This window comes from Polyodon spathula, chromosome 7 (assembly GCF_017654505.1).
Source record: "Polyodon spathula isolate WHYD16114869_AA chromosome 7, ASM1765450v1, whole genome shotgun sequence".
In the NCBI taxonomy this organism is placed as follows: Eukaryota; Metazoa; Chordata; class Actinopteri; order Acipenseriformes; family Polyodontidae; genus Polyodon; species Polyodon spathula.
Window position 1 is genome coordinate 15,596,544 of NC_054540.1, and position 17,850 is coordinate 15,614,393.

Genomic DNA, 17,850 nt, shown 5'->3' on the forward strand with positions numbered 1-17,850 from the left:
AGATGAAAATAAAACGTGAACAAGCTAAAAGCCTGTATCCATTGCACACATAATGTATTGGCGTGTTGCATACTTTTCATCAAATATGTAGCAAATAACCTATGTTCAATAGTTGAAAGGCACTAGATTATGTATATTAAAACAAACAAACAAAAAAAAAAAAATATATATATATATATATATATATATATATATATATATATATATATATATATATATATATACATACACACACACACACACACACACAAACATTTATTTATTTATTTATTTTTGTATAAAGTTACCAGATTAGGACAAACAGAATGGGGATCTACAAAAGTGTTGTGAATGCATCCCATTACTATGACGGCATATGAAATAAAATCCCACTTTTTCTTAAGTCTATTCTCTGTCTGACTATTTGAAGCAAATATAATAAGGTCTCTGGTGGGATTTAGGCACTTCAGAGCTTTTTTTCTAGAGGAAAGAACATGAATAGAATAAATGTAAATCAGAGGCCTGCATAGTACACTTTTGGTATAACAAGTCAACTTGTTAGATTTTACTTAATACATTTACCTTTTTAAAGGGTTAGTTTAAATATATTGGATAAAAATATAGTTAAAATATATTGGATAAGAGTATCACCATGGTAGGCAATAGAAGGCAATAGGCAAAGCTGTCAGTTCTCTCCATTTTAATTGAAAGTATGCTGCTTTCTGATGTGAAGTCCTTCATGCTTTGTCAGATATTGACTTCGGAGTTCCTATTTTTTTTAAATGTACAATTTTGCGTCTTCATTTTTTTTTTTTTTTAAATCACTTATATATTGATGATGTTATATAAAGTATTTCATAAATATTTTAAGAACTTATTATTTTTAAATCTAAAAAAATTTTTAAAATATATATATTATATATATATATATATATATATATATATATATATATATATATATATATAATATATATATACATACCGCCTTGGTCCAACTGAAAATTTAAATTTGAGCATGTAGTATGCTATAAATTGTATGTGTAAGACACTTGCACAAGTCTTTACTTAGATTACTACTGGGGCTTTGTTAGGAAATTGTTCTTGTCAAGCATTACAACAAAAGCTGAAAGTAAAGTTGTTGGATGTTGTCATTGACACAATACAAATTTGTGAGAAAGCACTCCAGAGCACTGTTTCTACAGTGTTCTGGAGTGCTTTTTGTTTTTTGATCCACTGAAATATTGTTTGTGCTGCAATCAAGATTCTGTGTGCATTTTACTATCGGTCTAAAAAATGATTTGCATGAACAGAAGACCATACAATTTTCCTGTCAGTAATGGGGGTTGTTTTCATGTTATTAAGTTCCATAAGTTATTTAGTTTTATTTCCGATTTTTATTTTGTTGATGTACAATATGTAATATAATATTTATTTCTACGTTATTTTTATGTTGGAGTTGGGAGGGGACCACCAATTTTAAAGCTTACTAAAAGTTTCATTAAAAATATTAAGCACGTTTCTTGGTCCATCATGGAATTCCTCCTCACATCATTTTGAGAGCTTTATGATTTCCAATGCAGTCTCAATCAAAAAAAAAAAAAATCCAGTTTTAAAAACCCCACTGGTGTTTTCTTAGCTACAGGTAGCTGACCTGATTACTGTGCAGACACAGCAGGTAATGTTGAGCAGCATGAACAATTGGTAACATTGTAGCCTTGGAGTACTATACATTGCCAATAGATAGTTGTTGGTGGTGAGAATCGGCTAATGGGCATAAGATGCTAAAAATAAGTGGATTCCTGAGCATCTGTCACATTCAATAGTTATTAGCATACTTTACAGATTTTTAAGAGCCAGTATAGCAGTGGTAATTGTGGAAGAAAGAAAGGTGTTGTAATGCAGTAGAAAACACTTGCACAAAAATCAGTGTGTGTATCAGTAAAAGTTTAAGCAAAAGAGAATTTTACAGTATTACAAAAAAATATGAATATGCTTCAGCCAAGCTAAGGTTTTTGAGTTCCTTTTGTTGCAAATGTTTTTAGCAGTGGCACCTGCCTGAGAAAGACTCTCTCTTATACCCATATAGGGGTAGGTTTACTAAAGTGTTGTGCCTGTCACAAACCAGTTTTAAACAGTTGCAATTGTTGCTGGCATTTCCCAGTCCACCTTTTCTCATGCATTGCCAGTTGTGCTCAATTCATTTTTGAGGTGAACCGTGAAATACCAATTTTAAAACCTATAAAAAACAAGGAGCAATAGACTGCACGTATGTGCTTCTAACCCCTCCAGCTCATTCTGAATATCTGTATAGGAATAGGACACATCTTTTCTATTAATGTGCAGGTGGTTTGTAGTTGTGCACAATTTAGCACTGCACCACTGACTAACTTAAATAAAAACGGACAGTATACATTTGGCTTATAGTGTACTCATGATAATACAAATTAGTGGTATAATGCTAAGTGTGTTGCGGGTCCCTTGAAATTCGTATTAACGAGAATTGACTGTCCTCCTGTTAAGTAATGACTTATATATTTAAAATACATTGAGCATTATAAATGCATGTGTGTGAATGTTTTATTTTTATTTTTCTAAACCCTGACACCACCTAATGTCAGACAAACATATCCAGTTTGGCGGGCGGCTACTCCTGTATGATTATGAAAAGATTTTTGATAAACACATTTTGTTTACATTTAATAAAAAGTGTTATTCACCCTTGCATGCATAGACGTTCTCTTTTGGGCATTGCGAAAGGCTGGCTGGGTGGTGTGATGTCACAGACCTAGAATTAGACAGACACAGACAGCACTGGGTTATGAATGCGCTGCTTGCGTGTTTTAATTCTAAATAAACAAAACAAAGGGTTGAAAAAAAACCCAGAAAACTGATGCAAAGAAAAATGACACAATGGCCAAAACAAACAGGTCAAATAAATCAATATGCAGTAGCTGTAAACCCTGCATGGGTAGCAGTTGTTATTATTTTATGTTTTAATTCTCTAAGTCGCGGCTCTCGTTCCACCTCTGAACACACCACCACACTCAGCCAAGCTGCAGGTTTTTGTACATGTGGCCGTTTCCAAATTAGCAATACATTAATGAATCTGGAGATGGTCACGTTCTACATGAGTTTAGCATGGGTGGGGAATTTTAATCCCATCCATGCTGCAAAATAACAATAACAAACATTGTGTTTTTACAAATTAAACCATAAGTTTAAAGTAATACAACAAATACAAATACAAAATAATACACCACACAGAACTGCATTTATGCAGCCACATGAACGGGACATACCATTATTACACGCATTGTTGACAAGTAACCTCAATACAGTGTTATCATACCAATGTATTATACAGTTAGGCACAATGTAAAACAATAAAGTAATGTATTAACAGATATTATCTATTATTATTGGAGTTGTATATACAGAAAAGTGAAAAGTACCTGAAAAAAATGATCGTCAACCGATCTAAAAAAAACTTAATTGAATTTATGTATTCATTTATTTAGTTATTGCAAATCCGTTTCTCCGTCACTCGCTCAACACAAGGAAACGACATGTGGTTGAGGTGAAACCTTTAGTTTTATAACTTCTTATTTGTAATTTATCATTAACTCCTTAATACTACGTACTCGGTGATTTTTTTTTTTTTTACGTGTTGCTATAACGTGGCTCTCTACTCTAGCTAGTAAGAACTGAAATGGTGAAAATTGTAGATTCAACAATGAGTGGACTGATAAAAACTTAATTTTACCAACTGTACTGAACGCAAAGCCAGTGTGTTTATTGTGCAATGAATGTGTGTCTGTAATTAAGGAATACGATATGAAAAGGCATTTTGAAACCAAACAAGGAGCTTTTGGAAATAAGTGTCTAGTCAAATGTGTAAGTCTTGTTCAATATGTGAACATTAAGGTATGTAATATTTATTATTGCTTAAAAAATGTGCAGAGTAAAATACTCAGGACCACCTACTCCTAACTTTTTCCATTCTGGCCCCCTTAAAAAACAAAACAAAACAAAAAAACAAGTTGAAGAGCCCTGCTCTAAGGCAACTCTGTCTGTCCAGGGTATATGAAAAACACATGCAAGCCGTTTTACAGCAAATAAACCAGTCTGCGTTGTTGCTGATGAAACTACAGATGGGAGAGAACGATGTATTTAATTTGTAATTTTATGAAAATTGTATATTTTTGTAATAATACCCCTCAACTAGTCTGTATAATGTAATGCCAGCAATAAGCTGTGTATTTGTTGATTGACCTACAGTACATTGTTACTAGTGGACTGCTTTTAAGAGATTTTTCCTGCAAACTACAATTTCTTAAATTAAAAAAAAAAAAACGCATCTCCTGGGCAGCTAACATGCAAGCCCGTAGGCACCCAGCCAGACTGCAAGGGTCGCTGGTCCGCGGTGAGCCGAGGACACCCTGGCTGACCTAACCCCCCCCCCCCCCCCCCAAAGCGACGGTCAGCCAATTGAGCGCCGCCTCCTGGGAACTCCTGTCCACAGTCAACTGTGGAATAGCCCAGACTTGAAACGGCGACGTCCAGGCTGTAGGGTGCATCCTGCACTCACACAGAGCACCTTTACTGGATGCGCCAAATTCAATTGATTTTTTAGTGTAAAAATATTATTTATGTTCAAGTTACGTTGTTAATTCTTAATAAATTGGTAAATACTGAAAAACGGGATTAGTAATTTTGAAAAACTGAAAAAAACTAAATTGGTCATTTTGAAAAAACTGAATTTTCCATTCCTAGAATGGAAAATCAGGAGCCCTACTATACACGCTTCATTGATTTCAGAAGAAGCAGTGAAGCAGTGGGGTTTACAGTAGGCCATAAATATGAACTTGCACTAATTACAAAAGCATAGTTGAAATTCTGGATTTGTAAACAATTATTCAGCATATTTTTACCCAGCTACAAAATCTGCAATAAGTTTAGCGTTGTTTCAAACTCTTTATTTTAGTGGGTGTATTTGACTGCTTACTACTGCTGTTGATAAAATAACAAAAGTATAGACCGCCTATGCAGAAACGTGAAGTAACACTACTGACAAATAAAAACCTAATTTTACACCTGTTGTTTTTCCTTTATGAAATTTGCTGTTGTAAGTGAACTACAGTAAACACTGCTCTTTTAATTGTTAAATTGCTTTCGGACCCTCCCTGGAAATGTATGTATTCACGCAAAGGGTCCATTTTATTATTAATCTAAACTATGGTGATTTTTAGATGCATTTGATAAAACTTGGTAAGGGGTTGGCACCTTATTTATTTTATGTATTTAAAAGTCTTACAAGCAAAAACATGTCTTTCACAACTGTCCACAAGCATTTGTTTGTGTTTTTTCAGTAAGCAGCACATAAATGTTTTTTTATTATTATTTTAATAGTTTTTTCATAATGTAGACATTTTTTATACATACTATTCTTTCATTATATCCAAGTCAATTAATAATGTAGTTCCATTGTTACAAAACGTTCATATTAGAGGTAAATTGTTGTTCATATGTATAGATTGTATTAACTAATGTAGTTAATTTATAGTGGCAGTAGAAACCTACAGCAACACCCAGCGCAAGCTCATATTTAAATCAATGTCAAAATAGGGGAATTGCATTATACATACATTTATAACCTCGGCCAATCTCATTACAATTAATGCTTTACTGGAAGTGAGTAAAGCGTGATGTAGACCCATGTATTGAGGGACCTTTTAATATTAGGAATTGATATAAAAAGTAAAAATTGCTTGCAAAAGGGTGCATAAATCAATATAAATAATTTATAATAGTACAGGCTTCTTCAGAGCCTTTTGCACAAACAACAGACAAGAATCCTGTCAAATAAAACATTACTTCTGGGGGGGGGGGGTTATGTGTAAAAAAAACAAATAGAAAAAGATGTATGATTTACCAGTGATAATTTTCCAGTGCATTGTTGTAGCTTTAAAATACTCAGGTGTTCAGCAGCGTAAGTTCAACTTGCATAGCGCTCTCCTCAGTAGGGGTGCACATTGAAAGCCATTTAGGATGAGTGTCTTTGACATAGGCTCTAGAATAGATTGTCTCTCTTTTTAAAATAAAATAGCAACTTTTGTGCTCAAGCAAACCAACTCTTACTTGTGATCAGTCTTTCATAAAGTTCAGCTAAAATTCAAGTCGTATCATTTCACCAGTCTGTGCATATATCCATGTATACTGTGACATGGCAGAAGGTATAAAATACTGACATGTTGATTTCTTAAACATTGCAATTATCTTAACTGTTATCTGGACTTTTAAAACTAATAAGTTGTGGCCTCTATAAATCTCTAACAAGCTACTGTAACTGGTATTTCAGACCCATACCAAATTACTGTTTTAACCCTAAATATTTATTTAAATAAAATATCTACAGTACTCATTGACATTTGGATTCAGCTGATATGTGTATGGAGTTTGCTCCTTTCTGTCAGCCTGACCCAAAAAGAAGTAAAGCAGGTGCTCTAATTGGCAGTGCCATAACCTGGAAGAGAGGGGTGCTTATCTAGGTTCTTAATTGGCACTGGCTGCTGCCAATACACCTTGAAACATAGCAGAAGTGGATTGATCGTTAGATACAGTCAGAAAAGCTGCATTTGGCAGTCAATTTACAACTGAGAAAGGGGGGGATAAAACATGTTTTAATGCATCCTTCTTCGTCTGAATTTCAGTTTGTAAAGTCGTCATTCTGTTTTGTATGAGAGGAGGGAAACATTGAGAGGAGGGAGGGGGGGGGGGGCCCCGCTGCTGCTGCGGACGGCCCGCCTGAACCATTACTTTAACTTGACACATCATTTTTTTTTGGGGGGGGGGGGGGGTGGGGGGGGATGGAGGGGGGATGGTTTAGCGTAATTAATTAAGTAACAGATATTAAGTAAAGCAAAGGCAACAGTAACAACATTCAATTCAAATCTTATAGACCTGAATTCTCTCTCATTTTAGGTATTTGTAAGGTAATTTAAAATTATATAGTTCTTCCTGAAACTGTTTATCAGCAGAACAAAAGCAACATTTGGCATGGTGTAAATCTCATCTGAAAAACTGGTACAAATAAGGCAATTAAAGAAAGCACTGTTCTGCAGTGTAACTTCAACAATTGTACCATGCATGATTAATCCATTCTTTTTCTTCTTAGAGCTTTTAAAGCCCAAAGGTTATATATTAGAAGTTTCTACTGGAAGTGTATCTGCAGGGTTTTTTTAATCACTGAAATGGATGCAGCAATGTTTAAGAATATTAGATTTTTATTTTTTTAAATAAACACATTTTATAGGCCAGTAAAATGTGATTAATGTTGATCATGGACCACACCTACCAAAAACACGACCTTTTTGTACCACATCATGCGTGACTTATCAGAAGTGAAACAGTTCCCAGCCTGTATGTCTGGCCTACACCTGTGTGAAATAATAATAATAATAATAATAATAATAATAATAATAATAATAATAATACAGTGAATTTGTGCGTGTGGGGGTGCATGAATTCCAGCCTGTCTAGGCATCGGGTGCATGCCTTTCGAAGGGAAAAATTTTACAGGCATGTAATGCTACTTTGTATTATAATGGAAATAATTACAAGGGGGTTAAGCATACCTTCAAAATATACAGTAATAAATAATGAAATGGCCAGCTTCCAAATTGTGTTCCTTTATTCCTTTATAAATAAATATAATAAAGAACACTCCCTACATGTGGAAGCTCACTAGTTAGCAACTGCACAACACATCCACTTTACGTTTTATTTTACAAAGATTTAACAACTTTAGGGCAAACCAAGATAGTTTCCAAGCATTTCTAAAGAAAAAAATAAATAAATCAAATTTCAGATTTGTATAATGTTTATGCATTTTAATACTTTTAAAAACATATAATGCCCTTGCAGATGTTATAGTCTGAGAATACAATGACTTGTTTCTCCAATAAATGTAATAGGCTACCACAATTATACAAATTACTGTCAGGGACTCGATTTTGGTGAAATATATTTAATAAATTACCATCTTTGCTACGCAAGCAAGAGCACAGCTGTGCTTGTGGTGAATTTAAAATGCGTATGCTCCATTTAGAAAACTTTAACGCCCAGCTAAATCGGTAGACAACTAAAATAATTTCCTACGTAGTGCCTACCATTGTCTGCCAATGTGAAGCTGTATTTTTATGTGGAATGTGACATCTTGTAGCACAGGTCTGTGTTGACAAATGGTTTGGTTACTTTAGTGTATGTACAATTTAATATTTATTTGTGTGATTTTTTTTATTGGTGTTCATTAATTTTTAAAGGCATTTATTGTTGATAGCACAGTTTTGTTTTGTTTACATATATATAAAAAACAAAACACTAATAAACAGTATAGTAACTCGAGTAAGGTCTGTTTTGCAGTTCCATAACTTCAGACTTAATATTTACAAAAATTGTTATAGTGAAGACAGACGAACATTTCAATGATGTATCTGCCATTTTTTTTGTTCTATATTTATTAGCTCAGAAGAATTCGTTAAGTGAAATGCAAAATGTTGTTCAAAATAATTGTACAGTAATTTGATTAGATCTTTTGCAGGAGGTTATAGAAAGTGCTGGTGTGCAGTTACTTGTATTTTCCAAATAATTCCCTATAATATTTTTTGTTGGCAGGCATTAAATGAAACCAAATAACCCTATTAATTTTAGTGTTAATTGCACAACATGAAAATATGCCTTTCCATCAGCTTTACAATCGAGTACAAATCAATGGCAAATTCGTTCCACACTGAGTGATTTAAAAGTGTGACCGGATTTCCCATTAGCTGATTTTTTTATGGAGGATAATTTGTGCCAAAAATAAATAAATACATACATACATACATAATCGAAATAAATTAGTAAATACATAAATAAAAAAACTAAAAAAACATATATATATATATATATATATATATATATATATATATATATATATATATATATATATATATATATATATATATATATATATATATATATATATATATATATATATATATATATATATATATATATATATATATATATATATAAAATCTATCTACTAGCTGGTCTGCCAGGTTTGAGTTAGTGTAAAATCGAGAAGCAGTACTTGTAATTTATCCAGGATGTGTTGACTGTGCAACTTATACATCTATGAAGGCTATTGGGCAGTTCGATTCTTTTTAATGACTCGATTCACTTGATTCAGTTCAGTTTGGTGTCGATTCAAAAGATTTGTTCATTTGATTCACTGATTCAATGAAACAAAACCAATCAATGTAGACCGAATCACTTGGTTACAAAGCTTTATTTGAATGGAAAACAAGGAATCGTTCACGAACTGCACATCACTTATCAGAAATAGCTAGCTAGAATCTACAGTTGGTTGTCTGGGTTCTTAAACATGAAATGAAATCTAGTTTGACAAACAACACTACATTTTAGTAAGAATCCTGGTGAAACATAAGAGTATGAACTATTTAACATTGTTTAGTCAACAGTGTGCAGTCAATTTAATAGCCTGCAACCAGTGCTTAATTTGTGCCGGGTTCAGCCCTGGAACCTCTTCAGTTGTGAAAGTTCAAAATCTCATACAACTTTTTGCTCTCAAATTCGTTTTCTTAAAATTCTCATCACAGTTCTTGCGTCCGCACTAAAGAGGGGCAGTCTGCTGCCAAGTTCGTACTTTTATACTTTACGATTTTACCTGAGTGTCTTTAATGACACCAGCAGCACAACAAGGATTGTGACACAGGTGTTTTTTATTCACAAATAAGCTTACTTGATTTGAAAAACATCTTCTTAAACTACTCTGTTTGATTAAATGAGTACACAACAAAATATGAAAGTTGACCATTAATTTCATCAAATAACAAGTTTTAATGAAATAAATATTGTAGCCTACTTCAATATGAACATTAAGATAATTGCTGCAGTATTGCCAATTGCCCGGTTTAAGTGATAACAGATTAAAAACTGCTGAAAATACAGCAGCTGACTGTCTGTCTGTCCACCAACACGCAAGCGCACCACGCGTGTGAGTCTGAAAATCATGCGAGAGTGAGGAGATGTGCGAGGGAAGAGGGAAGTGAAAATTTGTTGGACTGGTCAAGAGAGAACTTTGCATTAAATGCAACCTCAGCTGTTCCTGTGGAATTCTACAATGTCACTGTTAAAATAATAAATTGTTGGAAACGGCAAAATCAAACGGCAAGTACAAATTCAAAAAATAGACTCAAAGGATATAATGTAGGCTACAATGTTCTGAAACATCGGTTCACATTCAAGTTCTAGAACTCTTTTAAGAAAAATGTCAAATCTTATCTATTTATCTTCTGTATCTATATATCACTACCCGTTTATCTATACATGTCTATGTGCTATTGTAAGTCGCTGTTATAGTATATATAATTGGCATAATAAGTAAATATTGTTTATTAACATACATATCAGACATGTAGCCCTTTCAAAGGTGGCAACCCTACGATGTATGCAAGCGCTTTATTTATTTAGGCTTATTTATGTATTTATTGTCCTGTGGTTGCCTTGAATAATTTTTTTTGCACGTACTACTACTTTATATATGAATAATGTAGAATACATGGTTGTAACATCTAACACTAGTACATACTATACTCTTTCAAATAAATGTGCATGATTTTGAACGTGCGGTTCTTAAGAACAGTATTATTGTCATTGCTTGCGCCCTGGCAACTCTTTATTTATAAATTAAGCACTATCTGCAACCTTACAAAAACGGATCTGTTTTTTTTTTTTTTTTTTTTTTTTTTTAAATTATAAATAAATAATAAGTCAATTGATTTTGAATTTATTATTTATAAATACAACACAAAATACAATTCAATATTACTTCAGCTTTAAATCTCTCTCTCTCTCTCTCTCTCTCTCTCTCTCTGTCACCTTGACAAAAAACAAAAAAAAACTTTAAGCATGGCAAAACCTCAGTTTGCGGTTTGAAATGATCTTGCTCTTTTTTTTTGTTTGTTATGGGCTTTACAGTACTATACTTAGATTTACATAAAATATGAACTATATGGTAAACAAAACCGTTAATCCTCTGCACACGACAGTATGGTGTATACCGTTCAGTTTCATAACTCCAACGAGCTGATAGACAACCCGGTTTCCTTGTTACAACGAATCAGCCAGATTTGAGCATTTGAGTCATTTCATGGGTTTTGATAGTCTGGTAACTTGACTCGTGCGTGTCACACAATTCGTTCATTGGGTGAATCAAAAGAACCGATTCGGCCGTGACTCTGATCCGATTTCCATGATTCACCGCAATGAGTCGTTCAAAAAGAACAAATCATTCACAAAGTGCACATAGTCTGATAGAAATAACCACTGTAGGCCTAAACATGTCGTTAAGAGAATGCATGTAACTCAAGTCAAATTACAAACAGTTAAGGAGGTCCTGGGTGGTTTTTCCACTGCAGAGCCGAGCTGTGCTACTGATGTCACATGCAACGAAAGACAGTTCTTGTTATTAATTATCTCAGATTGCCAAAAGATTCGATAACAAATGGTGTTCAAAAATTAATAGACCAACGATACAGCTGTATCTGATATTGCTATATGTTTTAAATATATTTAGGCATTTCTTTATAGTCCACACATTTTACTGATTTATATTGCAGTTTCTTCTGTTGAAGGGGGGGGGGGGGGGGGGGGGGGTTAAAAAAATGATTTTCCAAAGATACCCCATTTTAAGGATAGTTTTTGTTTTTTCTAGAGTTGTTTTTTGTTTGGGTGCTTTTTTTTTTTTTTTTTTTTTTAAAGCTGTGCGAGCGCAACGAGAGCCGTAGTTGTAAGTATGGTACAGCTGTATTTTGTTTTACGATATTTTTGTAAATAATTTTATAATTGTTATTTTTCACATTTTTTTTCTTTTATATTAATATAATAAAGGTTGAGGATGGGAAATTTGGTAGACTTTAGTTTCCGAGTGTGTGTTTAAGTGTACCTTACCCGCGGTTTATGTCCATTTGCTAGTCCACAGCTTCTCATAGCAGTTGTGGAATTGGTTTAGCTGTTTTTGAGAATATTCTGTTTCTTATCAATTTCTATGCTGTCAGTCCTGGCACAACCAGCTAGTAGATAACACCGTGTAACATTTTATTTTTATTTTTTTGTTCCTGGGTAGTAAGTGTTATTTCCTAATTGCTTATGCCTCAAAAGTACAGAAAATGGCTATTATTCCCCACAGACTTTGCTTTTGTGACCAGGACAGTGATATTTCAAAATATCACTATTTCCAATGGTAAAACGGGCAAATGTGTGTCTTTTCGTTCACATAGTCAGAAAAAAACAACATATGAATCCAAATTAACATGTATTTATACTAAAGTAATACAAAAATGACTACAAAAGATTTAGAAGTGAGTAGTTTTTATGAGAGATTTATGATTATACTGTAAAGCAGGAGCAGATTTAGTGTCAGGTGTCTATCAAAAAATAAAATAAAACCAGGAATCATTTAGCCTTGAACCAGAAAGTAGGCTAAATATGTTGATCATCTTGCCTTTGTCACCTGAAACTTAAAACTAAAAAAAGCCTATTTCTAATCTCCTCACACCATTATAATACTGTCCTTTCTAGTAGCCATTCTATGTGAAGAAAAGAAAAGCATGGTTGAGTTATGATCAGTTTTTGTGGATGTGTGTTCACCATAATCCTGCTGTGAGGTTGTATATGTACTGTAAGCCCTTTGCTCCTTTTAGAGGTAAAGATGTGTTTTGAGGAATGTATTTGCTTGATAGTAGTGCAGAGAAAAGGACCCCGTTCTGTACTTTGACCCCATGTGACACATTTGTGAGTCTAATGATATCGGTTTCTGGCAGAGTGAAAGTCCTACATGTGTAAATAGTGTCTGGTGGGGTGTAAGGTTGGCAGGGATGGGGTTGAATGTGGCCATTCTCTAATTTATATGAGTAAGTGTTAATTAGGGAATGGCCACATGTATATAAAGGAAGAAGAATCCTTTGTTTGGCGAAGGAATGTAGGGTTTATGAAACTATTTTAGAGACTGTTCAGTGAAGGCCATTGACCAGCCTGAACAGTAGTTTTTTTCTTTTGTAGTGTTTTTGTTTAAAACTTTTACAGTATTTTGGCCCTTGTGCTTGTTTCATTTGTTCCCGTTTTTTGTGTTATTTTGTTACTAAATGTGTGCAACAATGCTTTCACTGCAGCTTTCCAGCCTCTCTCATAATCTCATTTCAGATGCTATCCTACTATAGTTTCAGGAACACAAATCTTCTGAAAAATGCATTCTTTCTCATCTCGCGACTTTGGCCGAAAATAATCAGTTGTGTTTTTAAATTAATTTAATCTCGATTTATAACGCTGATTAAATCTGTGTACCATTTGCCTTAAACAGTCATTTTTCATTTTCTATATTTATGATTAATTCCCTGAATAGAGCCCATCTCCCAAAGACCTTATTGACCTTTTGCAGATCACTCAGTAACAAGTGACCCATATTGTTGTAGCAAAGCTGACCTTCCCAGTATCATCCATATGTGGCCAGTACTAATTTACCTTAATTCTCTGAGTTATTTAGCCTTTTAGGCACATGTCTGATGCACTGCATCAATGAAATTGTGTTATCAAAGGCAAATGCTCTGGTAAATGCTTATGTAGTTTTTCGCTATGATCACAGAAGACTGACTATATCAAGACACATTGATATAGTACTGCTATCTCTACATATGTAAATAGAAGGAATTTCATATTTAGTGTTGGTTAATTTTTTTTTTCTCAGATTGCGTGTGCCAACAATTCAAGACATTTGTAATAAACTTGTTAATTAAGATGGCAACTGTATTACATAAACGCAGCACATTTTTACAAAAGTCTATAAAAATTACATTACAGCATTCGATCTAAAAATTATGCAACTGTGCAGAATTTCTGAGTTTCTGTGACTGGAATACAGAGGGAGCTTGTTCAGAATTATAACTTTTAAAGGGATTTACACATTTCCATCATACATCTGCTAATCTTCCACTGCTGAAATCTACAAATTTAATTTGGGATAGCAACTGGAAATCTTGGCAAAAGTAATGTAATCCTCAACAAAGTTATGTTTATCGCCACCTTGAACCAAAGGGTACTGTTTTCTTTTGGCGTCATTAATAATGTTGCTACTACTGTATTATGACCCTAAAAATAGTCTGACAACTGTGCAATATCTGATGAAGGTTTAGTGATACTCTATAATTGGATGGCTCTTTACACCAAAAACAAACTATTCGTCCGACGCAATGTAACAATACTGTAATTGTCAATCGCTTTTGGGTGGATGAGTTTTATTCTGTTTTTAAAAAGGTTTAGTATCAGATTAAGGTTCTGAATTGCTTAGTTCTGCTCGGGGGATTAATATAAACCTAGGCTTCAGTTAGCTAAAATGCATTGTGATTTTATTTTCAGCTTTTCAACAGAAGGACTTGTAGTCCTTATGCAGGCATTGTAGTGTTTGCACTACCCAGTAATGGAAGTATGCAAATGTATGTAATAAACATTGATTTCATCCAAACCTCTAAGACCAAAAATCTTTTTATCTTCTGCACTATTACTCATCTGTTCCCAACCTATTAAATTGTCTAATTATGGGTTTAGTAAAACAATTGTGACATGTTAGAGACCATGTACAATTTTTCCATCAAGTTTACTAAGGTTAGGGCGATGCTTAATTCTTCACTATCGATATATCGTTCTACAAAAAAGCTGATGCATCGATTCATCGACGTTATGAAATGGGAAAAAAAAAATATACAGTAATACTTGTGGAGCTGTGGATTACTGTGTAACATTGCTAGTAACGCTTTAAAAACTAGTATGCATGTTAAATTGATTACATCAGTTTTTTATATATATATATATATATATATATATATATATACACACACACACACACACACACACTAGGTAAAAAAAAGTTTTCTTTTACCTTATTTGTGTTGATTTGAACCAGTTGAATCCATAACAAGTCAGAGTAACAACCAATCAAGAGAAAACAACTCATTTTAAAAAAGTTATCACTGTCCACGGCAGTTTAGTATCAATCTGCCCAGCGTTACTGTAGGGTGCCATCTCATTATATGGTCACGCAAATTAGTTGTATTACCGGAGTATCCCAAACATTACTTTCTTGTCGTCTTTAGAAAATAATTGCCGAACATCGGAAGGCATTGTAGCTCGGTCAGCACAGTATTTGTAATTATAGCACAATGCTATTAATAGGGGGCGGGGCAGGGGGAAACGGTGAGCTCAATCGCATGCAGATTCAGTGAGTCTGACCTGTGGGGAGCAGAGAAGCTCTGCGCTTAATGCAAAAAATAATTGCTGATTCCAAATTTAACACATAAAAAATGATTTTGCTTAAACCCTTTACACAAAAACGATGCACAGGCTTGAATATCGATAGTTACCAAATCGATGCATCACCTCCGCCTTAGTTTACACTTCAGGTGTGCATTTTCTCTTAATGGTGTGTAATTCTTTTTAAAAACTAACTGCATGGTTTTGCATAAACCAGGAAAGAGCATATTGTTTTATTTGCACATTTTTACAAATCTGTAAGTCATTCCCCAATCAGCAGTCGAAGGCATGGTGTTTATTCTGCTGTGCTGGCATTGGCACCCTGAAGTGAAAATATGAATGAATTTAAAGAGAAAACTACCTGGAAATATGAAGAGCCACCATGTCAATATCGCCTCAGTGCTTGTAGGGTCACCTATAAAGCAGAAATATTCTTAGGACCTTACAAAGATGGAATGTTCCTGATTTTAGAGTTTGACATTTCTGTCCTGCATAGTAAAAGCATAATACTGTAGTCAGTGGATGCTATTTTAGTGCTTTTATTGAATGGGCATAATGTGAGGGTCTCTAAGTCTTTATTTTATTGTAAAAGGTTTCTTAACGGGCAATAATGGAACAACACAATACAAGTTCAGTAAAGCTGTCAAGGTCACAGTAGTATCACAATCTCTGAAAATAAGGAAGGCAGTGCCATTGCAAAGCTTATTGACTGATTGCTAGAAATTGTCATCAGGAGAGCCTTGATTAATGCACTGCTTCAGTGGGGTCATTTTTGTAATAAGGTGTTGTTTTTGGTTATTTTGTATCTGGAGAAAAGCCAACAACTTTAAAAGGAGGATTTAGTTGTGATCTTAAATATTTTGTATTTATTTAGTGCTCTAATCTCGCTAATTAATGCAAGAAACAAATATATTTGCATCAGATTCCAGGAATCCCATGAAGGCTGTCTAATGACACTGTTTGTTATAAATGCATTTCCAGACTTACTTCTAGACTTTATAGATAGAGTTAATGTTTTGTAAGCATGTATTTTAATTCTGCTACACAGGAAACCCTGCTTATTAATGAACTGAATGTCTATTTGCTTATTTCTTTATGAACTCTGTTATAGTTTAAACATAGAAGCCCACATTTTTCACTAAATATTGAAAAGAAAATTGCAGTATAGCATGTCGATAGCCAGACTGAATCAGTCTGTGTTTATTTAATCTGCATATTTATAGGTATTTTAATAAAAATGTTTGTTTTTATTATCAAGTGATTTAAGCCGGTCAGGTAGATTTTACTTCCATAATGTAACCCCAGCTTCTCTGTAGTCCTTGAATTAAAAAAAAAAAAAAAAAAAAGAATGACATGCCCTTGAGCTCCTGTAGTAACTAAATCTACTATACAATATAAGCTAGTTGGTTGAATCAATATCTGTGTGCAAAGCCTGAACATGTATTTGTTTAGGATCAATAACTTTGATCTATTTGCTTGCATGCTTCAGGAAACTGAAACAAAGGTAAGGACAGAAGAAATATTTTAATTTTGTTAAGAATTCATAGAGTGTGCAAGAATAAATAAACGTAAACTATTAGCAAATTAAGTTGTCCTTTTTCCATATACAGCTATACACATTTATTTAACTATCTTGTTTCTTAGGGTTCTTGTATTGTTATAATGATTTTGATATGTTATAAAACTACTTTATGACACTAAAAATACATGTTTTCATTTCAAATGTGCAAAATGCTGCAGATGTTGTGGTTAGCGGGAAGCCTTCCTAAATTACAGCCATTATTGATAGTATTAATAAAACCGTGTGTTAAGATATAATAGTAAACCTGTTTGCTGTACTTTAATGTTTTGATGCGTTACCAGATAGTAGGAATATAAGTTTAATAATCATACCCTTGAATACTAAAATGAATGGAGTTAAATTTCCTTTCTAGTTTTAAGGTGCTGAATGACAGCACTAGCCCCATAAGTCACAGGTAGCCACAATGCAAACATACTTTACATTGTTCTTCATCAGTAAGTGTGTTTCCAGTCTACTCTAGAAGGCCGTTCCTCAATCAAGTGGCGAATACAGTTCAGCCACCAGGCTCCTGTAGTGCCAATTAATGTCAAGTTTTTTTTTTGTTTATTTTTTTAAATATAATCTGGTTTCCTGGAAACTGGGCTTTTCAGGCCTGACGTGTCTCTTGTGCTGCAGTACAGCCTTCACATGGATTTTTGGTCACCAGTCTACCAACATGGACTGGTATTCAGCTGTAAGCTAGAGGTGAAATACTTAGAGTTCTTTGTTCCCCAAATTCATAGCAGCATTTTATATTGTTGCTTTGATCTCTCCTTATTTATTAATGATAGCTGGGAAAGAATATATCAGTTGCCTGAGACTAGAATGATGAAAGAACCACCATGCACTGCATATAACAAAGAAAAGGCTTGCATGATCACTACAGCATACCGGTACATGTCCAAATTAATATTTCCCAATCTTTTATTCCTGCATTGTGTACT

The 17,850-nt window shown here is 33.8% G+C and overlaps 1 protein-coding gene across 2 annotated transcripts in view; it reads left to right on the plus strand.

Moving 5' to 3' along the window:
- Positions 1-17,850, plus strand: part of chchd3a (coiled-coil-helix-coiled-coil-helix domain containing 3a) — a 72,671-nt gene that overhangs the window by 35,256 nt on the left and 19,565 nt on the right. The window contains exon 5 of one of the 2 annotated variants that reach the window (XM_041254694.1): positions 16,835-16,849. The exons of the other annotated variant lie outside the window; for it this stretch is intronic. Within the exon in view, the coding sequence (XP_041110628.1) occupies positions 16,835-16,849 (15 nt within the window). The remainder of the gene's footprint in view (positions 1-16,834; positions 16,850-17,850) is intronic. 2 annotated transcript variants of the gene reach the window in all.